The sequence below is a fragment of the Lineus longissimus genome, chromosome 15 (genome assembly GCF_910592395.1).
Source record: "Lineus longissimus chromosome 15, tnLinLong1.2, whole genome shotgun sequence".
Taxonomy (NCBI): Eukaryota; Metazoa; Nemertea; class Pilidiophora; order Heteronemertea; family Lineidae; genus Lineus; species Lineus longissimus.
The window spans coordinates 14,941,498-14,963,104 of NC_088322.1; the positions used below are offsets into that span (position 1 = coordinate 14,941,498).

Consider the following 21,607-nt stretch of genomic DNA (forward strand, 5'->3'; position numbering starts at 1 on the left):
CGATATGCCACGTGATCCTTTACCGTCAATTCCCTTACCGTCTTCGGATGCGCATCCGATATGCCACGAGATCCTTCACCGTCAATTCCCTTACCGTCTTCGGATGCGCATCCGATATGCCACGAGATCCTTCACCGTCAATTCCTATACCGTCATTGGATGCCACGAGATTTTTTGTTACCTCACCGTCAATTCCTATACCGTCAGGGATGCCACCAGCTTTGTTCGCGTTGTAAAGGTTTCGGGGATACGACTAATGCATGCGAGCACCGTCGGCGGAACCCCAAACCGCCCTCTCGATCTATCCGTAAGAACAAGCCACTCTCGTGACCGTCACAGTTACGGACTCCGGACCTCCAGACTTTAGAGACCGAGCTTTTCTTTACCTTACAATTACTGTATACTCGGCGCCTCACTTATATGTGTTGTTTTTTTCACATACATTGTTCTCGTGGTTTACGGAAAAGTAGGCCTAAAATGTTATAGTGTCTAAAAACAATATTCAGTTAATGGAATTACACTTTTTTCAATTACTGCTTGCTTGATATTGCCCTAACAACTTTTTCATGAATCAATTTTGAGCATTATGTTTACAACGTAGTTATTGTAGCACGAATTATGAGTCTAAAATGCCAAATACTTGCAACTATTATGTTAATCACTGAAATCTTAGTGTACTAATTGCTCGCTACAAGCTAGGTTATTGCGCCCCTAAACCAACGTACTGACAACGCTACCTCCCCGGAACTCAAACTTTAACGTGAGTTAATTGTAATCTTACTCTCTATATACCAAAGTGATTTACCTAGGAATACAGTTGCACTTCACTGAAAACTAATGATGTGTTGATGAGTTCAATGAATCCTTCGATTCCTTTGGTTTTCTTGGCGAACTGACGTCCGACAATCAATGACCCGTTGACGTTTGCCTGCAATACGCCATTGCCGTAGTGTGTAAACAGATCTATTTTTGGACGAAACTCAGCCCCTCACAAACTTTGGTCCATTTCGCCAATGATGACACTGCTTCTAGACTGTACCACAGCACTTTAAGCTGTAGCAGCGCTAAGCAAGAGTCAAGACAAATGTCCGCTGCCAGCCGCTGCTGGACCAACCCCCTCGCCCGCCCCCCATCATGATATCAGATTCAGAGGCCTGGCTGAGCCCTGTGATTTAGCCAAATTCAATATGATTCTTTTCTACTGTGATGTTAAGGCCCTTGTGTCATGCAGCGTATTCGGTAGCACCGGTACACAACTTATGTTAAACCGCGACGTCTGCTGCAATTCAAATTGCATATGACGCTAACGGAATTGTGACGACTTGTTTCTCGGCAAAGCCGAGAAATTGGGCGTGCAACAAGTAATGTGCTATTATCATTAAGCCTGATGTGCATTCATTTTCATCGTCCCTTAACGACGCGTTACTGGAGCTTATTCCTAAACCTCGCGGCCCTGATGCCAGACGATTATCATGAAACTTATAACCGCATCCATTTCGAGAGAGAGCCGGTTTGGCGAAAGCGCAAACTTTAGACAGCCTGGTGCTGCCATCTGTTCGCAATCAGTACTACTAGAGCTCCATCGCACAGTACTGTCCTCCAGTAAACTCCCACCCTGATCGCCTTTTCTCAGTACTGGGAGACTACAGGACGAGGCCGATCCACTGCCTAGCAGGATGGGCCTCACAATACCACCATCGTTGATGTTGAATTTCTTTACCTGGTTATCGAATCCAAAGACCTAACTCAGACCCCCTCACGTTTTCTCAAGGGTCGCTCTTTGGGGTTCTCAGTAATGACACATGTCAAAACAAATATAATGTTCTCCTCTCCACGTGGTTGAGATTATTGTCCTATTCGACGTTGTCTCGTCCTCCGTATGTTTCCTCTTATGGTTGTTCCATCCTCTGTACCAAGATAAAGATACCCAGCTCCCTCCCCAGGGCCTGCCATTGGACATTCCAAGAGCAGGAGGCCCTAGGTTGGGCTCCTGAAGACAATGCGGACAACGTCTCTGGTAGGATGTGACAGTGTCCATATTCATGTTCAAGCTGTTTGGGTGCTGTGTCCTCCTTGAAAAAATGGGACTAATGTCTCATGTTGTTACCGAGTCCATTGTCTAGCCAGGTTGAGGGTGTTTGGGTGTACCATGCTCCTAAAGGCAATTGGGACAGTGTCTTTGGTAGGATGTTACCGCGTCAGTCGGATGCAAAATAATGGGGCCTGTCTGGTCGGATGTTCCTGCGACCCGAGTCAGGTTGAGGCTGTTTTAATGTGTTCTCCTCAAGACAATGATAAAAGTAGACTCGTTCGCAAGTCTCCTCCAATCATTTCATTTCATTTCTCATTACAGAGACTGGTACTTGACGGCATTTCACTCGTCATGAACTAGATTCGGAGGCGTCGGCTTCCGGTGTCCGGTCACATGTTTCTCATAAAGATGGGCAACCTCGAGCCAAGGAATACCATAACAGTCGGTACTGACAGTGCATCCACTGTATGCACGACTCGCTCGGGTAAATCAACGAGGCCTCTTCGACCCTCCGCTGCGCGGTGGCTAGGGTCGAGGTTACCTAGACTAATCTCTGGTTAGATGTTACCGCATCCATTGTCAGGTACGGCCGTCTGGGTGTTGTTCTTACAGGTTCTTAAGACACTAGGGACAACTTCTCCGGTAGGATATATGTGACAGTGTCCATAGTCAGATTGAGGCTGCCTGGGTGTACATGTACTCCTATAGGGACAATATCTCTCAAGTTGTACATTGCAGGATGTTACCAGTCCATGGTCAGATTGGCATAATTGGGACAGTGACTCAGATGGGATGGATGTGCTGGTACGGTGGTGTCCGTGGTCAGGTTGAAGCCGTTTGGTAGTGCTCTTCAAGACAAGGACAATTGGATGTTACCACGTTCATCGTCAGGTTGACACTCTCTGGGTACACCTTAATAGGGACATTGTCTCCAATAGGATGTGACAAAATGTCAATGGGCAGATTAAGACCAAAGTGTAGCATCGAAAAATTGTCACTGGTATTACCTGTGATATGTGACATTGTCACATGTATATCAAAGCCTGCCCAGGATATTGGGTGATATGAATAAAGACTAGCAAATGCTTTTACTTCAGTTTTGTACAGAACAGCCTAGTGTAAATGTACATGGAGTTTTAGATAAAAGCATTTGCTAGTCTTTATTCATATTACCCACTGTCACATCCATTCAGGTCATACCAGAGACAAAGTCACAATGCCGCTATTGATCGAGGACAATCAGATTCAGTAAGAATGTGTAGTTCATAGTAAAAACATTATCATTCAGTTTGATTCGATTTATGACAGTTGGAAATACATTTACATCGGCATATTTTCTAGAACAATAAATACATCTTCGTAAAATCAAATAATTTACCCCATAACTGTCAATGAAAGAAAAAATAGTGTCAGTTTAGATAAAGCCACATTTCCCCACCTGCTACACTGCTGAAACACTCAGAGAATTGTAATTTCTTCAAAGTTGCCAGCGCCACCAACGCTGGTTGTGAAGATGGTTGCAAAGTATCATTTCATTTCAAGGTTATCAGCCATATTCCAAGTTTTAAGTTGGAGACTGAACAGTCTAATAGCTGCTAGGAGCAGGCTTGCCAACGACATTGAGGAACAGATAAGTTAGTTACATCACTCAGATCTTTGCTCACTTGGATCCTTCTTCCATTGCACATCACAAACAAGCGCTAAATGATCCGAGGGAAACACAACGTTCGGTAAGGCAACATACTGTGTCACCTCTTCTAAAGACGGCAGCGGTACAACCTGCGTCACGTCAAGTTTTGATTTGTCAATGAATACATAGTCGAGACAGTCTTGGAAGCCACCGGTATAGTTCGTGAAATCTGGCGTACCACAGGCGCTCTTGAAGTCAAAGGTGTGACTGAGATCTTGTCCTCCACAATCTTCCTCTCGTGGTGAATCACCTGAAAGATGAGACATTCCAAATGAAAGAAATAATAAAGACACGGATGTTACCCTAAAAAAAGCGCCACAGTGGCCATTACACAAATCGATTCAATGTCAGAAGCCTGGGCAGTAGCTGAGGGGGAGAGGGCAGACAGGCAAATCCCCCCCTCCCCAGGATCACCAAAAACAGGCTTTTCATGCAGATTTGGAGCGATGGAGGACAAAAGAGGTGTTCTATCTTTGATGAGATCATGAAAACTTACTTGGAAACCACTTGGGATCCTTGGCAGCTATATGCTTCTCATTGAGGAAGTGAATGAGACCATTTGAGGGAGTGGAGTTCAGGTCGCCGCAGAATACGACAGCAGGATTGTGACCCTGGAGGAAGATTGAAAACATGAATAAACATTCTGGCATAGGTCTTCAAACCACCCATACACTACAGCCTTACTGATGGACGAGAAGAGTAGGTTGTTCAAATTTCCTCGATGGTTCTCTGGAGTCTCCAACTACCTTTCATTGTTTGTTATGGTTTCATGATGTTTACCTTTTGTCTGTACTGTGCGACCACCGTCTCCAGATGATACAGACAAACTGCCCCTTGGATGAGTCTGATATGGTTAGCAGTTGGATGGAAATACAGATGCGTTGTAGCAATGCATATTGTCTTTCCTGGCTGGACTGTCGACTCCAACATCAACACCTGGAATGGCAAGATAAAGACTTGTGTTTTGTGATACAACTGCAGTTATAGGATCAAAGACACTGTCCTAGATCTGCACAGACTAATAGTCTGCGAAACGCCACCTACCTGTAAAGACGTGTTCCTCTTGAGAACTCTTTCACAAAGTGGCTCCACACTCAGAACCTTCCCCCAAAGTGTCTCATTCTCCGGTGCCATCTGCAGGGCCTCAGTCACCGATATGTTGTGTTCACCAAGCAATCTGAACTTTGACTTTCGGAAGAAGATAGCGCATCCTTCTGGTGTCTCGCCACCCTTCAGCAGGAGTAATCCATCCAGGTTTGCAGACTCCATCACCGGTTTTAGTTCGTGATTAAACACTTTACGATCGACCTCTTGGAGGCAGATTATATCAGCATTATAACCTGAACAAAACAAACAGACTAGTTTTAGTTTATCATATACAGAGTAAAACAAAACGAATAAAAAAAACCTGTACTCTTTGACAACACAGAGTTATTTTCGTTGCACTTTTGCAGGGTTGGTGAGAAATTCTGCAAGTCTTCAAGAACAGAAGTTGATGACGATTTACACCAAAATGATTTCAACTCTTGCTTGGAGATCTTGCTTGTGGTCCTTCATGTCAACATCAAGCATGTGATGAGGAGAATGCGGATAGCTAGGTGGAATTAGTTCCTTCTTCCTCTACAATTCAGTGAAGACAACTTGCTTTTCTTCATATGCTTCATAATGCCGAGGATAACCAGAGAAGCAGTACTACATGTACACGTACCTAGTGTCTCCTTGATGAGTAGTTGCCTCCTGTAGTCGATAGCCAAAGCATAAGGAGGGCAGTATGGGTACAAGTTATCGCGAGAAAAGTCTGAATCTGCATAGACGTCAGCTAAGATGTTGTAGGATATAACCCTAAAACTGAGAACAATTATACTGTATGAAACTGGCTGTAAAATCAACTCTCACAATATATAGTTCAGAGGTCATTTCCTCCAGAAATTAAGAGCTAAATCCTTTTAATCTAAATGATTAATCAAGTATGAGTAACATTACAAGTTGAGAGTTCAAGAAACTGGATTCCCTAGATAAATGTTTGTCACCATCCATACCTATCATCATCAGCAACTTTCTTTGTATAAAGATGTCGATTTTCAAAAGGACAGAAGCCTGGTCCAGCATCTATAGTCTCCTTCGATATTATCTCGACTGATTCACCACTCCGACCATCAACAATAGGAGTCGCCTCTATCTTGAGATTAGAACCAATGTCTTCATTACTTGGAGTATAACTGGAACCCTCCCCGACTTTCGTCCAAGTGATGGGACAAGACGTCTGGCCTTCTTTGCCTTCAGAAGTTGTCGCCTGTGCGGAGGTGTCTTCCTGTGAAGTTTCATTAGATGATTGACAGCCTTTATACCAAATAAACTGGGTTGCCCATTTGTCAATAAACTCTGTTTCAAGCTTGGGGAAAACTGGGAACCCTGACATAAGACTAGATGGAAATTCTATTGATTTTATTGTAGGAATATTCACAGTGACATCAAACTCCTTTCCAGCGATACAGAGCTTGGAACCATTCCCCCAGGCATCACCATTTAACGTCACATCATCAACCTATAAAACAAAAAAAGACATTGAGACCTGAGAGTGAGAGAGCAAGTAAAAGTGAAGTTGGCCCTGTAGGGTTAGCAAAAGTTAGCAATGCTGCAGATCATCTTCACTTATCACATTTTCACTGAAAACCAGAGTTTTGTGCCAATAAAATTAGAAGTGACACTTCATATGTCATGTTGGATTCATTTACCTTTTCCCCGCCGCAGAACAGTTCAGCATCATAATTTTCATCTGCAACTTCCGCAGCGACCGCACTGGCATCATCACTCTCTTTTGCCTTCTTCTTCTTGGTCTTCTTCATAAATCGTTTCTGAACATTTGCAGAAATCCTCTGCAGCGTTGCCCCAACAGTTTCATCACAACTTCTGTCAAAATTGAAAGTTCTCACAGGTTTTTCATTCAAACTGAAGGAAAGTGTCATTTGGATTCTTCCCTGGCCCTCAACTCGTCTGACAGCAATATAGGGCATAGCTTTTGGTTTGTTCCAAATATGTCTGACAAGAACGGAGCTAAATAAACACCTGACACTGTTCAGATTTCGGAAATTCATGAATTTATTGAAGTAATTTGCACAAAGTCTGGAAAATTTGTGAAATCGTTCACCATTTTGTTTTTTTCACGTTTCCTATCTCCCACGCAGAAGAGTAGCAAACGTATACCAATCAAAATTGCCCTTACATCACGAATATTTTATTATCCAATCAGAATTCCTGGCTGATCGATGGTTCGGCTAAATTTGCAGAATACACATGTTCGCAAATATTTTACCGAAATCCTGTATAAAAACACAATTTACTTCACAATCAGGAGTAAAAAAATTACGAAAGAAAAATGATCAAAGGTAGCGTTAGCAAAATAAAATCTGAAACCTTCTAATTTTCCTGTATTCATCTTTTTCACGGACTAAACGAAGTTTTTGTTTTGAGGTCAATATTTCCGATTAGATTTGATTGCCGGATGCAGTGCAATTTGATCTTTCTTCGGACGAGAATTGATCTGTCAATTAATGTTTCATCATTTCATAACCAGTTTATAAGTTGGAAGCCTCATGTCATGCCATTGCTGCATGTCTCGCAGCTCAGTGACAGTGTCATAGTGAGTGGGGACTCTGTTGTCTATGTCGCTGTCGATGATGAGCTGACACTGTCACTGTGACAGTATGATCCAAAAGGACAATGAGTGTGGGGTTGCATAAGAAAAGACTTTGGGTGACCATTGTCTATGGCGACTCATCATGCTCCTAGACATAGAAATCTTCTTTACTATCTGATTAGTCCCTTGTATGTAACTGCCGGAAAAAAACATTGTAATCTGTATCTTCCTTTCCAGGGTTTTTCAAGTTTCCGGCCTCAATTAGGTTGATTCACACCTCTAGTTTGTTTCGAGCGGTAGACAAGGCATCGTTGAGTAAACTCCGCAAGAGGACTGGCATCTCATTCATCAATTGTAAAAAGGCATTAGAAAAGTTTGAGAATGATGTTGATCAGGCTGAGGGGTGGTTAAAAGAAGAAGCACAGAAACAAGGCTGGGAAAAAGCGACAAAGCTGGGCGGGCGAACGATGTCATCAGGCCTGATTGGTGTGAGGGTGGATGGTGATCTGGCTGCAATGGTTGAGGTAATTGACACTGATTGATCTTGATTGACATGTGGAGCAGTTGGCAACTAATCGAGACAACAGCTTATTTCAGGAAGTCGGGAAGTACTGCCTGAGAGCCAGGAGTTTTGAAGCCAGTAAAACCTGGAATGTAGTCCAATCCTTCCGTATCCAGTCACCATGCTCATTTTATCTTTTAGATCAAAGTTTGCAATGTAATCAGACAGCTGCAGCAATTGCAAATAAGATATTTCAGAAGTATTGAATAATTCACCATTCAAATGTCTCTTCCAGATTAACTGCGAGACAGACTTCGTCGCCAGGAACAAGAAGTTCCAGAATCTTGTTTCTCAGATCAGTAACCTCGTCCTACAGCAAGGGAAGGAGAGTGATGCTGCTAAGATCTACTGGGAGAGAGATGAATTTAATAAACTGAGCAGCAGTAATAAGACAATATCTGACATGGTTGCAATGGAGGTTGGAAGTTTAGGTGAAAATATGGCAGCGAAGAGAGGAGTGGTGATCAGAGCAGGGGAGAACTTCAAAGTGGGTCATTATGTTCATGCAATTGGTAAGTACAATGTGTGCACATACAAGTTCTAAGATGTGTCCAAAGATAGCTTTTCCTTGGCATGGTGCAGTATCCTAAACAATTTCTATGACCTAACTGCTGTGTCCTATAATCTTTATAACTTCCTTTATTTCCAGGTGCAGGTGACAAAGAATCTGGTCAATGTAGCCTAGGAAAATATGCATCTGTCATCAGATACCGGCAGACGGCACCCGTAGATTTACCCAAGTTCTCATTGGAGGAGGCGGCTAGGCAATTATGTCAACATATTGTAGGTAGGTATTGGTGGCTATTTCTGTAACATTGGTCAGGAGGAGTCGTGATCTTCATCAGAGGGCAGCAATCCCCAGGGTATTCAGGTCACAAACGTGTAATATCCTGTAAACATGGAAGGATACCTTGAACACAGTCTATTCTGTCCACAGTGCCTGGAAACTACAATAGTTCATAAAATGTTCACTTGTTTCATCTCCATTCCAGGTATGAATCCAACCTCTGTTGGCTCTACAGAAGATGAACCTAGCGAAAGTAAGGACAACGAGTCCAAAATGATTCACCAGGAATATCTACTGGATCCGTCACTGACTGTTAATGAAGTGTTGGAGCAGAACTGTATAAAAATTGATGACTTTGTGAGATTTGAATGTGGTGATATTCTGGAGTCTGAAAAGCCTAAGGAAGAGTTGAAGGAAACTGATGCGGAGGCAAGACAACAGGCATAATTAAGACTTTTCCTTCAAGTATCATTTGTCAGGACACACGTCCTCTTCCAGGATACAATGAACATTGAGATCATTTCATTCATAGTGATTTCACATCACCCTCTGCTAGCTATTGAAAATTGTGTGCTCAAATGACAAATGTAAATAAATTGTACATTTTATTGTCTAATAAACAGTTAAACTGAAACGGTTGTATTTGTGCTAATCATTTCAGGTAAATCTGAAGTAGATTTACTGCTGCCGTCTCTAATTTTACAAAAATTTGTGTGTAGAGGCAACAGAAAATGTGTTCGCCAGTCAATATCACGGAACAGATTATCAAAAGTTTGATGGTATCGAACGTTGACAGCTTACCAAAGCTTTCAGAGTAAATCCATACTGCTTCGGCAGTAATAGCAGCTAGTGATGATCACTGAAGCTGTCTTCGTATCACACTGCCCTAGATCTGGGGCAGTTGGTAACACCCCCGTCTCGATTTACATGTAATGAAGGCAATGAGGTGCAACCAGGGAGAGTATTATATTCTGATGATGACTGTGGATGCATTGTGATAGCTTCAGGACAGGAATGTGCTGGCTTAACAGTACATGTATACCCAATAAAGTGCAGTTTGAAGTAGTGCAATTCTATGAAAATGTGATGAACGAACTAACAAATACCACCTATTCAACTGTAATAGATTTGACATGAACAGATGTCGCAGGAAACTAATTTACTTCAAACTTCGCATAAAAACCACTTGAACTTTGAAGAGTTAGCAAAGTGCCTTTTGTCCGTTTTGAAAGTTGAAGGGGAATGTTGCAGTTGATTAGTGTCCTCCCAATTTGTATTGTAGCTGGGTAAATTACTCGATGCCGATGATGCAGTGCTGTGTCCATCTCTGAAAAGTGGAACTCTATGGTTGGATGGAGTAAAAACAACAGCTTGTACCTCATAAAGGTATTCAACTCAATCAACAAATCAACTGGGGACCTGAATTCATGGAATGAGCATTGCTCCTTTAAAATCAATAATTCCCTCAAAGAACACTTCAAAGGAGTACTTTTTTGGCTCATTTCCTGTTGAATTTAATGAATAAAGGAGCAGGGTGTTCGTCTTAATCTGGTGTTGATACATGTCATGTGTGTAATATCTTGTGTACTCTTGCACCATAGAGTTATTTCAAAACAAATTTATTTGTCTTTCAGAACCGAGAATCAGAAACTGAAATTTAAGGTTAAGGATTACTCACTCCTTCAGGAGGGGATATGAGATGTACAGAGGTACTTCGGACGGAACTTTCCTGTTCGCCCAGTAGGTTTGGATGTGCCCATTCAAACACTCAGCTATTTGGAGTCTCACAGGTGAGGATACATTGTTTTCTTGTGACTGGAAGCAGAGTTTGGTAGTTAGAAATAGGAGGTTAGTCAACACACGCAGTTGATTGGAGTCTTTATATCAAAAGCTACAGGTTCAACTGTGTTTAGAATGTTCTCATCAGTTGGCTGTGATGTCCCACTGATAGAATGAACATTTTGGCCCTATGAATACCTGAAATAATGTTTTGATCCTTTCCCTGAAGCATGTTCAATTCATTAACTGATATTTCGAAACTTTTGCTAGGCCTTTTCAGGACCCTAAGGCCTCCTCGTATGTAGATTCATTTGCCAGTGGGTAGGCCAGACTGGTTTTTCAGATGCCCCCAATTTTGGTCATTCACATTTCAGCAGTGGTTAATCCTGTTTATTTCCACAGCAAATACACTCTTGATTGAATAATCAAATACACTATTGATTGAATAATCAAATACACTCTTGATTGAATAATCAAATACACTCTTGATTGAATAATAAAAGTATAATACAATATGTTCTTACTGTGAATCTGTTCCATTTTTCCAGTGGCGATGCTGCTCCGACCTCCTCTTCCTCCTCCTGCACCGCCTCCCCTGGGCGGTATTCTTCACCGTCATCCACGTGTGCCACGTCTGGCACAGCACCTCAACCTACGGTGCCTCGGTGCCAATGTTCTACCTCTACTACTCATACTGGGGTGAGCTGCTTACCATGCTGGACACCCTCCTGGGATTAGTGGTGGCCATCATTATACAACATGGTAAGGCTACTCACGTTGTGAGAAGACAAGTTTTGGATACCATAACACTGATAAGGTTGTCCTCAGACTTCTGTCAACCCTTTTCTTGACTGCTTGAAAGCACAAAGTAAACGAATCAAGTGCCAGTTGCTGCTTTTTACACATCATGATGTATCTCTTCAGTGCTCTCCCGTTTCTCTATTTCGATCACGTTTTTATTTCAGGGTATCTCAAAACGTGGCACCTGCTCCTCAGTGTCTACTGGATCCTCCATAACGTCTCAGCCTGGACGACTCTCATCGTCGTCCTCTCCTACTGGGCGCTCCATTACCCCGGCACACAACCCTCATTCTTCAACATCGTTGGACATGTCATGATCGGCGTCTACATCATCCTGGACACGATGGTCTCCGCAATCCCGATGCGACTCCAGCATGGTTACCAAGGCACCATCGTTGCACTTGTATACGTTATATTCAATTATTGTTACTTCCTTTCGGGCGGTCGAAACCCTTTTCAAGATAGTCAGGCAACAACTTACCCCTATTTGGACTGGGACGTAGATCCTGGAATGGCATTTTTGAAAGGTTTAGCCGTCGTTGCCGTGGGGGTTATCCTGTGGATATTCCTGTATGGAGTCTATGTTATCAGGATGTGTATCTTTTCAAGATATCATAAAGACATTGATCCAGAGTGGACAGAAATACCATGAGGTATCAGATGTACTAAAATGTACTAAATAAGAAAATTCAAGAACGCTATCTTGTTCTGTGTTGTTTATTTAATATAACTCTTCAGTCATTTGATGCGTTATAAATACATGTGTTATCAAGACATCTGATAAATTAGACTTGTAAAGTCTTAGTAAAGTGTAAGTAGGCCTACTGTAAACAAGGGGGCACATTATCAAGCTGACAGATCATTCTCAAATCTCTGAAGCAGACAGTTACATTTCACAATTCAAGTGGACGTCTTGACCTGGCCAGGAATTGACAAGATATATGAGGGCACGGCAAAATCTTTACAAAACGGGAAAGTGCCTTGTGAAGTCAGAGCTGTCATAAGGTTGGCACCGAGGCAAAATGCTGCCATCAGCTTGACAGAAGGGAGTCTGAACACCTCCACTTTTTACACTTTGTAATACAGTTTACTGTTGAATTGGAATGACTTAAGACATGCCAGTGCTAGTGGCCTTGTCATTGTGAACAGCTGGCATAGCGTCAGGCATCACTGTAATCCTGCCAGCCAGGAAAGTCACTTTGCCAAGTCTGAAATGTCAAGGCAACGAGGCCAAACAGAGGAGGTCAATGCTGGCATTGGGTCCGCTCGTTCCGATCTCCAGCAACTTATTTCAGAATTCTGTCTGCATGATGAAACTAGAATCATGTGTCAAGCTTGAGATAATCATTGACAGTGCAAAAACATGGACAGAAGTGTCATAACTGGAACTGTACATGCAGTCACGTTCACAACATCAAGAGAGAAAACATATTTCATACATTCATTCAAGGCAATGACACAACTTGGTTCATTTTGCTCTACAAAGTTATCACCGTCACCCACCCCAACGTTTGTACCCACATGTAGCATGAATGATATAAGCATAGAAAAACACTGCCCTGACTGGGATTCAAACCACAGGCCTTTGGATTGCGATCCATTGAAAGGTTTTCAGGGTTCTGCACTGTGTGACATTAGAGCCAGCTTAGATTTTATGTACATTTAACCAGGTTTTGACAATTGTGTCGGCCCTGAACCACAAAGACATACATGTACTCATATGATCACACAATCTCTAGAAAATATATTTACAACTATTGATTCTCAATTCATCTCCCTGAATAATAGTCTCTAGAAGGTGCATATGGTAGATAAATTGACCACAATATAAATAATGTGTAGTTGAAGAAATTTCTGTACAACCTTGATTATTTCATGCAGTAACCAGTTTTTAGAGGATCAAAGCCTGTTTCCACTAATATCTTTGTAGCAAATGACATAGGGATTTATCAAAGTCTGCGACCCCATTACTATCTATTCCAAATAATTTATAGCCAAGCTAATCAGGTATGTAACAGTACATTTTGACAGAAGTCGCTAGTTAAAAGTCGAAACATCTAAACTCTAGTCTGATTAGCAGTAAGATGGTCCATTTCCATCGAGTTTCTAACAGGTTTTGACCCTTAAAACCCAGCTCCCAAAGCCCATTACCCATAAAAGACACAACATCCCAATAGTATTACAAGATTATATACAACATCATATGCAACACACAAATGAAAATAAATGAAAAAATATCTTTGGACTTCACACTCATCTTGTATAAGAACACCAAAGCGAAGTCCAACATGTCAAAATGTAGGAGAAGACAGATAGAACAACAGTAGTCCCTCAACAGCTGTTGCTCATAAGAAGTACCCCACAGGCAGGCTACCTCATTGAATCGTGTGTGGCGGGTAAATGTAGCCCCCCTCTCCCGTGGCTTAGGAAACCCAGAGTGCAAGGATTTCAAGTCACGATTTACATAACTCAAGTACCATGTGGCTGACTTTGACTCAACACACAACGTCAAGAGATAACAGACCTGACTATTAGAGAGCAGAGGGCAGCATCAAGGTCATTTGCATAATTCTGCCATATTTGAAGCCTTACTTAGGCCTGAATATCCCCTATTAAGTACAGAAACTGTGTCACACCCAGCATGGTTGTACATGACTTGATGAAGTACCCAAACAGAGTCACAAACCAACACTACCTGTATATACATGCCCCTTAAAACTCGATGCAGTGTTGCACCTCCGCATAGTTGTCAACATGGTAAACTACAGACAGAGTCACAACTCAGTGAAATTGTTCATGTATCAAGGTCACTGGATAGAATATACATTGAGGCGTTATCCGCAAAAATCACAACACATTGGTAAAACTCCTTGACAGAGTTCAGGCCTTTTTATGCCCGCTTCACAGGATAGAACTATTATTTACATAGTTTGATGAATATGTATCATATGTGATATATCTATACACTTTAAAACAGTGCATTTAGGCCTGTACAAGTGATAGGGTGTTAAGCTGCTGAAGACTGAAGGTGAAGGTATTCAATTACAGCAGTACCCATTGGCTAAGAACCATCTGTTCAGAATGTTACAATATTCTAGTTGTTAAGAATGCTCGAAATTGAAGACCAAAAGATGTTCTGCATGAAAACCTAATTCCTAATGAGCCTCAGAACAGACTAAATAGGATTCTACCTTCAGGTCTACAGCAGCTCACCACCCTCCTCTTGCATGTACATGTAGCAGATCCTATTGTGATAACAGATCATATCTGTTTCAGCCTGGTGTCAATAGGGGGCGCAATGGCCTCCAGTCAATCGTGAGGAGCTGTATTTACACTGATGAGACTTTCTGTTTGTTCCCTATCTAAGTCTCGTAACCTGAAATGAAGGAGCAATGATGTTATTATCAGAGAAGTTATGTGAACAATCAATGAATCACCTGGTCAAGTGTTTGTGTCAACGTAGTTATGTAGTATCATTACTGATGGGCTTTCATAAAAGAAGCACAGGCTGCAAATCACCTGGGGGACGATTCACACAGGTAGAGGCAAGTGTACACAAAGACTGGTGAAAGTGGGGTGACTTGTAGCCGACCAGTATGCCTGTGAAACAATCGGTGGCTGCTGTCCACTGAAATATCAACAGTAGAGAGAAACTTGAATATGCATACCTTGGTAACACAGACGCTCTTTTCCGACACACACAATGTATAAGTTTCTTGACCCCTAAAAGCACTGGGTCCCAGTTCTCGTAGTGAGAGAGGACCGTCACGGCGAAGAACGATATAAATACTGGACCGCTGCCCACGTAAAACATCCACGTGTATGAGACCTGAAAAACAGGACGAAGATATCATGGTGAGTGTGAACGACGACAGTGCGGTTACATCCTCTATCAACAATAAACAACAAAACCAAAAGCAACAGCCTCATCTCTTCAGTTGTGTAACTGTAAGACTTAGATCTGGAAATGAGCTCTCAAAACTGACAAAGTATAGGAAACCGTGCCGTTCCCACAGTACTAAACTTAAGGAAGGATCGAACCATAACAGGGAAATGTAAAGAGTATATGGTCTGAAGCATTTATATCACAGTGTATCAACTCGTACTTACATTTTTCATGACTGTATCAGCTATCATGGTTAATGGAATGGTCAGGCTGAGACTGAGGGTGCCCATCAGAGAAGAGGTGAGAAAACAGCCCCTGTAAAGTCAAAATAGGATAACTGCATGTAGCCCTAGTAACCCGTCAGATTGTGGAAGTGAACTATCACTGTCTAGGATACTAGTACACCTACCTGAGGAAGGTGCTGCTTACTGTGTTGCATGCACAGTACAAAATAAATTGTGTCACTTCAGAGAGGTGGGGGTGGGGTAGTATAGTTAAAATCCATTAAGCATAGAGCAGACACATTTTGATGATAATTTTGAGCATCAACCGTGCTGCTCTTTTTGGTAATCAGAGATTCTACCATGGGCCATCAAAAGTTCTACGTATCGCAGATACAGCTTCAACAACTTACCAGAGCCACAATATTTCTGAGAGGACCGTCCCAATGACACCGTTGGCAACCAGATAGACCCAGTCCATTTTGGTCGGCCACTCGAACACCTCGGCCTTTGAATAATGGAGGATGAAGAATCCAGGCCAAAGGATGATCATGCAGAAGAAACCAACAAAACCTGCAGTGGAAGAAGAGCAAATTTATATCCAAGCAGTTCAAAGGAATAGTTTTAGTTATGGTAAGAGGTTGAATTCGAACAAATTGGTTAACCAACTGATATATGGTATGCGTCTTTAAAAAAGTAGGATGAAGATCTTTCTCCACTCCTCCTCCTGACGCTTCGTCTTTTTGAGTTCATGTCACTCTGGAACTTACCAAAGAACATGGGTAGATTCAGTTTATCCTCATTGTCCACCTTCCTCTTGAGAGTGACGAGGTATATTGCGTAGAGGAGGGCTCCGCATAGCGCCCAAAGAGCACCGAGGGGGATCTCCGACTCAATATTCAGGTCAGAGAGACTGACTAGTACCACACCACCAATGCTGCAAAGGGAAAGAGGTCGATTGCAGTGGAACCTTTCTACAGCAGTCCAAATCTGCCACTGACACCACAGAGGATCATTATACCATCCATTATTAGAAGCAAGACTTACCTAAATAAAACGCAGACAAACTTCGACAAGGTGAACTTGTCCATGGACGAGCTTGGGAACATAGCAGCAAGAACAAGTGTGAATAGACCCGAGGTCGAGGAGAGAACATTCACCACGCCAGCCTCGGTGTCCTTTAATGCCTCTTGATATGCAAGGTTACCAAAGAAAAACTGAAAAGTAAACAAGGTCACAATATAAAACAGTTTGGACAGACCCTGCTCAATGTAGTGAAAGTTGCTATTCATCTTCTTCTTCATCAAACATAAAGAACTTTCTCAAACAAGTTGGGATATTTTTCAAGCCAGACATGTAGTCAGTTTAGTCAGATCATTCATGCCATATCGTCAGGCACCAATTGGGATACTAGTGACTCTGACTTTGGCTGGAGGAGCCACCACCAGGCCATGCCGTGTCACCTTGTCTCTCAGCTGCGGCACTGTTTCGAACCCACATCATAAAAGTTCTAAGTATATAAGCTTCCCAAACAATTCACAAAACAAAAACCTATCACTCACCAACACACAAAATATAAAGGCAATCTTTGCTATCTGTTTGACTGTCATTTTACTCAGGAAGCGTAGCCGATATTCCTCAGCTCGCACAAACGCCGAGTAGGAGAGCCGCGCCATGATGGCATCTTCTGCCTGGTTCTCTGGAAAGTGGGAGTATGACATGGTTATGGTGGCGATTCAGAAGTGTTTTGATATATCAAGAATAAGTCCACATTCATATGTGGCAGTTGGATGGAGTTTTGGGGTCGTCACGTGCAATGGAGTCTGCAGAAATCATTTGAGCCCACATCAAGAAATTGTAAAAGCCACCATCCGGGCTGATAGTACTTGAATAACTGCTTACCTGATAGTTGCCTGACCTCAGAGAGCTGATTGAAGCGCACCGATCGTGACCGGTTCTTCTCCTTGGTCTTTGCTGTCGCACAATCCTTTCCTGGAACAAGGAAAAGAGTGACTGCAAATTAATGGGGCAGCTATGCCCTGCTTCTTATCACACAACATTTACAAGGGTTGACCGCTTACATTGCATTTGTTTTAAACATCACACAGGCAGGTCTCAGTACTGGTAGAAATGTAAGCAGGACCAGCAGACTCCAATCGGGGAAACAGTATGAAAGACATATCTATAGATCTTTTTACCTGATCCATCATCTGAGTCTGTCCCGCTAGCATTACCCTTGTCATCATACTTGACTGGTACGAATATCGGGTCACTCTGGAATGCACAAAAAGAACAGACGAATGTATAAATGTGGCTGGTGTAATGTTGATGGAGGCCTCTACAACTGTAAGCTCTCTTTCAGAGCTTGTGTAGTCTGACATCATAAGGCTCGACTGTATCTAAGCCTATGTTTCAAAGCTTTCAAATTGACATAATCAGCAATACCTCAAATGTAAACTTACAATCAACTGGTCCTCCTCTTTTTGGTCTGAGGATGTCGGGTCGACCAACTGAAAGATACCAAACATGCAGAGTATGAGCTGGACCGATGGGCAGGTACATGTAATTAGCTTGGGGGCAAAACAAGGTACGCCACAGCCACACAAGCAGTCAAGTCTAAAACAGCTCAGCCAATACTTCTGACAGCATCTGGACTATAGTTATCTTGAGCACTCTCAGCATTAGCTTGGGGGCAAAACAAGGTACGCCACAGCCACACAAGCCATTAAGTCTGAAACAGCTCAGCCAATACTTCTGACAGCATCTGGACTATAGTTATCTTGAGCACTCTTCATTCTGTGTTAGGAGCCCTACTACATTCTGATCACATTTGACTTGAAATGATAGGTTAATGCCAATATCGTGATATAAGGAATGGCTCTCCTCTCTATTATTGAGCAAAATCTATACAGCACTCTAACACTACTTGTCACATCAGGTCGAGAGAGCAGGCAGGATGGAAGAGAAGTATTTAGTCAATACAAATAGAGTCTGGTAAGCCCACAGATGTCTGTACCAACAAAGCTATAGAACTTAGGACAACAGCTGCACACTCAATCATGAATACATAACAGGACAGGACACATTCTACAGACCTGTGATTTCTTCTTTGGTAGTTACAGAGACAAGTTCTAACAGCCACTTTCTATACATAGTGTTTAGACTGTCTCCAGGCTGACCACCATGTTTGGTAGCCAGAGAGATTTGGCAGCCTTAGTGGCTACTATTGGCATTGATTCACCCCCTGTCTGACATTATGCCCCCCCCCCCCCAACTCTGTTATTAATCTAGATCCAAAGCAAAGCCAAAGTCACATGTTAAGCTCTGCATTGTGTGCAAAGATACATGGACAGGGCTCCTGACTGTACAGCAACCTGGTCACATGTTAAGCTCTGCATTGTGTGCTAAGATACATGGACAGGGCTCCTGACTGTACAGCAACCTGGTCACATGTTAAGCTCTGCATTGTGTGCAAAGATACATGGACAGGGCTCCTGACTGTACAGCAACCTGGTCATAACATATAGTGAAAGCAAGGGGCAGTGTCAGAATCTCCCGACACCGAGACCTCACAAGTTTGATCACATGACAGAAACACACAGAGAGGTTTACAACAAAGATGAGCATTTGAGACATTTTTGCAGATGAGAGCGGATGTGGAGACACAAACAGCAATCTCTTGTCCCCGTTTCTCTGTTTAGACTCTCCCAGTTACATGGTTTTACAATGCATGAGAAGAGTCCATTCAGGTAAGCGGGGGGGAAAGATTTAAAACAGAGTGTGAAAACAAGAACAGTCAAAATCATAAACTACCAAATCATGTATTATTATCTTAGGGGATATTTCAACTTTGAGTAAGTTTGAAGACGATCCAAAATTCCAAAATTATTAACACAAACAATAATATGCAATTGAAAATGAAGCCTGCTGCTGACTTAGCATAGAAAACTTCTTTGTCAAGCACAGCGGGGCGATTTAAACTTTAAAAGTTTCGATTTTTGGTGAACTTTGAGAAGCAGCATATCTCTTGGTTATCACTAATAATATCATCAGTGCACACTGTTAGTTAGTGTTTAAACATATTCAAACAAAGCATTGCCTACCTGCAAAAATGTGTCTAAAGCCTCAAACCCTGTTGACTGTGTCTAAAACATAAAGAAGGTCTTTAGGCTGTATTATGTTTACATGGGGAGCTGGTAGTCCATGAAGGACATTAGCTCACCAGCAGAACCTCCCTTCATGGGCACCTCAGCTGGACACCCTCTCTATACAACAGGGACAAAATCAAATGCCATACTAGCTGAACATGTCTAATCTATCAGACAGCGCAGAACCGATAGTTAGCATCTTCGACCTCCCCGACACACACACACACACACCTGAGAAAAAAGTACACCTACAAACAATGCTCAGCAATGTCAGTCACGCACAGCCCCTGCAGGTTTGAGGCATTCGGTAATGTATTTTTCTTGCAACTAAGTTCCAGCATGATGAAATTCAAGTCAGTGAAACCCGACAGCATGGTCATCTCACATCCTTAAGCAAGACTCTTAACTCACCAAGCTGTTTTTCCTACACTGTTGTCTCCATGATCTGAACGCTAGGAAGCCAGCCAGGTAGAGTATGAACATCGATGTCTTCAGGTACGTGCTGAAGTATGGCTTGCTGAATTTGGCATCTTTGAAGATAAACTGAAGTGAAAGACAAAGAATTTTGATCAGCCCTGACCAAAGTCTTCCTCACCTTCCTTCAGCCAGTTCTCTAGATTATCAGCTCTTGAAATTAACTAAGGCAATTACTCCTATTATATGGCCAAGGGTGTCCTCCAAAATAGCCTTCATCTTGCCCTCTCAAAGTGTCACAGTGGTTTGGCATTGTCCGAAGTTTGCTTAGGTCTTCTGACATGTTCGTATTGTGCCTAATTGTTTTGTTTCGGCCCTGGTTCGTCTTTGTCAAAAAGGTTGATTACAACAAACAGGCCTGTTTCGACATCTTACCTCTGTGACTTCTGACGACACCACCCAGATCACATCAACCAGGAGCAAGATGAATATACCGAGAATCAACCTCTGGGTTTTAGAGAAGTTACTGTAGATAAGCATGATGTACTAGCACGAATGTGATGCAACATCCTTCCAGGCAAAAATCATGAGCCAACACCTGAAACATAAAGGGTTTTATAACATAATTAAATGCTAACTATTGAGTATTGCAAAATAACCTAGTTTGAGTGTAGCGGTAGGCTCATGTCAGCAGAGTGACAACAATGCAATTAAACAAACAATCACACAACATTTGATGAACAGGAGTCTGGAAGAATGCCCCCCCCCCCGGCCCCAGCTAGCTTTGCCATTGGCTTGCTGTCTCATCGGATCCATATCACGTCGCTTGGGGGGATTTAAAATTGGGGGTCTCGGGGTTTCCCCTCCATTGCAGTGGGTAAAACTAGTAGCCATCGTAGGGGGGTTCGGGGAGCTCCCCCCGGCATAAAGCCTAAGCCGAAGGCGAAGGGCCAGGGGTGCTCACGAAGTCTGTGACTTTACGTAGTATTTTTTTTAACACAGAGAGTGGAGAGAGACATGACATGACAGGTGGCACATAACTTTGTGGGGGAGAGACAAACTGTGGCGCGCGTGTGTAGAAAATGTACATAAAAGCGAAAGATGTACACACGTACATGATATACGGGGCCGTGCACGAATGAACAGGAAATATTTTTGTATGTCAACTAACAACGCTGTTTTCTCTACTTTTCGGGCAGGAACTGACGCTATGGCCGGCAGTACGGATAGCTAATTATATCAGGATCATTACTGACTATATCAAATAATGATTGAATAATCAATTATGGCATAGTACTGTGATATTTATGGATGTTTTCAGTATCAAAACGCAACTAACCAGCATCCGCCATGATTTTTGAGTTAGATGAAAAATGTGGCTTGCGGTATGTCATTCCAGTTGGCACCTCGATGGGTACATGTATGTGGAATATATCGCGGAACGAAAAAAGACTCCTTCACCAGTCTCCTCCATTCACTCATTACAGAGACTGGTACTTGACGGCAATTCACTCGTCATGAACTCGATTTGGGGGCGTAAGCTTCCGGTGTCCGGTCATATCTTTTTCTGTAGGATGGGTAACCTCGATCCAAGTGAATAATCTGCAATACCAGAGTGCTCGGTATGACAGTGCATACACTGTATGGCTC

The 21,607-nt window shown here is 42.5% G+C and overlaps 3 protein-coding genes across 8 annotated transcripts; 1 reads left to right on the plus strand and 2 right to left on the minus strand.

The window, feature by feature from the left end:
• The first annotated feature begins 695 nt into the window (after positions 1–695).
• On the plus strand, positions 696–9,334 carry LOC135499590 (elongation factor Ts, mitochondrial-like). 3 transcript variants are annotated; one of them, XM_064790450.1, is made up of 6 exons: positions 696–760; positions 2,354–2,615; positions 7,597–7,883; positions 8,157–8,433; positions 8,571–8,708; positions 8,914–9,334. In XM_064790450.1, exons 2-6 carry the CDS (start codon positions 2,594–2,596, stop codon positions 9,153–9,155), a joined length of 966 nt encoding a protein of 321 aa, XP_064646520.1. In that variant the 5' UTR covers positions 696–760; positions 2,354–2,593; the 3' UTR covers positions 9,156–9,334. The 3 variants fall into 3 exon arrangements, with proteins under 3 accessions (XP_064646520.1, XP_064646521.1, XP_064646522.1); XM_064790451.1 differs by having other exon boundaries at positions 711–771; XM_064790452.1 differs by lacking the exons at positions 696–760; positions 2,354–2,615 and adding an exon at positions 6,995–7,108.
• LOC135499589 (2',5'-phosphodiesterase 12-like) lies at positions 3,357–6,872 on the minus strand. Its single transcript, XM_064790448.1, has 7 exons — positions 6,458–6,872; positions 5,762–6,267; positions 5,431–5,570; positions 4,767–5,062; positions 4,503–4,658; positions 4,219–4,333; positions 3,357–3,972 (listed from the first exon to the last, which is right to left on the minus strand). The coding sequence occupies exons 1-7, from the start codon at positions 6,815–6,817 to the stop codon at positions 3,677–3,679; spliced, it is 1,869 nt and encodes a 622-aa protein (XP_064646518.1). The 5' UTR covers positions 6,818–6,872; the 3' UTR covers positions 3,357–3,676.
• Positions 9,335–11,989: 2,655 nt separating the features above from the next.
• LOC135499660 (solute carrier family 35 member F5-like) lies at positions 11,990–21,343 on the minus strand. Of its 4 annotated transcripts, none has more exons than XM_064790550.1 (14): positions 21,297–21,343; positions 20,393–20,555; positions 19,955–20,086; positions 19,499–19,540; positions 17,858–17,905; positions 17,594–17,669; positions 17,298–17,387; positions 16,958–17,094; positions 16,443–16,612; positions 16,166–16,332; positions 15,809–15,968; positions 15,399–15,489; positions 14,957–15,117; positions 11,990–14,664 (listed from the first exon to the last, which is right to left on the minus strand). In XM_064790550.1, exons 2-14 carry the CDS (start codon positions 20,495–20,497, stop codon positions 14,598–14,600), a joined length of 1,446 nt encoding a protein of 481 aa, XP_064646620.1. In that variant the 5' UTR covers positions 20,498–20,555; positions 21,297–21,343; the 3' UTR covers positions 11,990–14,597. The 4 variants fall into 4 exon arrangements, with proteins under 4 accessions (XP_064646620.1, XP_064646618.1, XP_064646619.1 ...); XM_064790548.1 differs by having other exon boundaries at positions 17,298–17,408; XM_064790549.1 differs by lacking the exon at positions 21,297–21,343 and adding an exon at positions 21,073–21,224 and having other exon boundaries at positions 17,298–17,408.
• Positions 21,344–21,607: the final 264 nt, after the last annotated feature.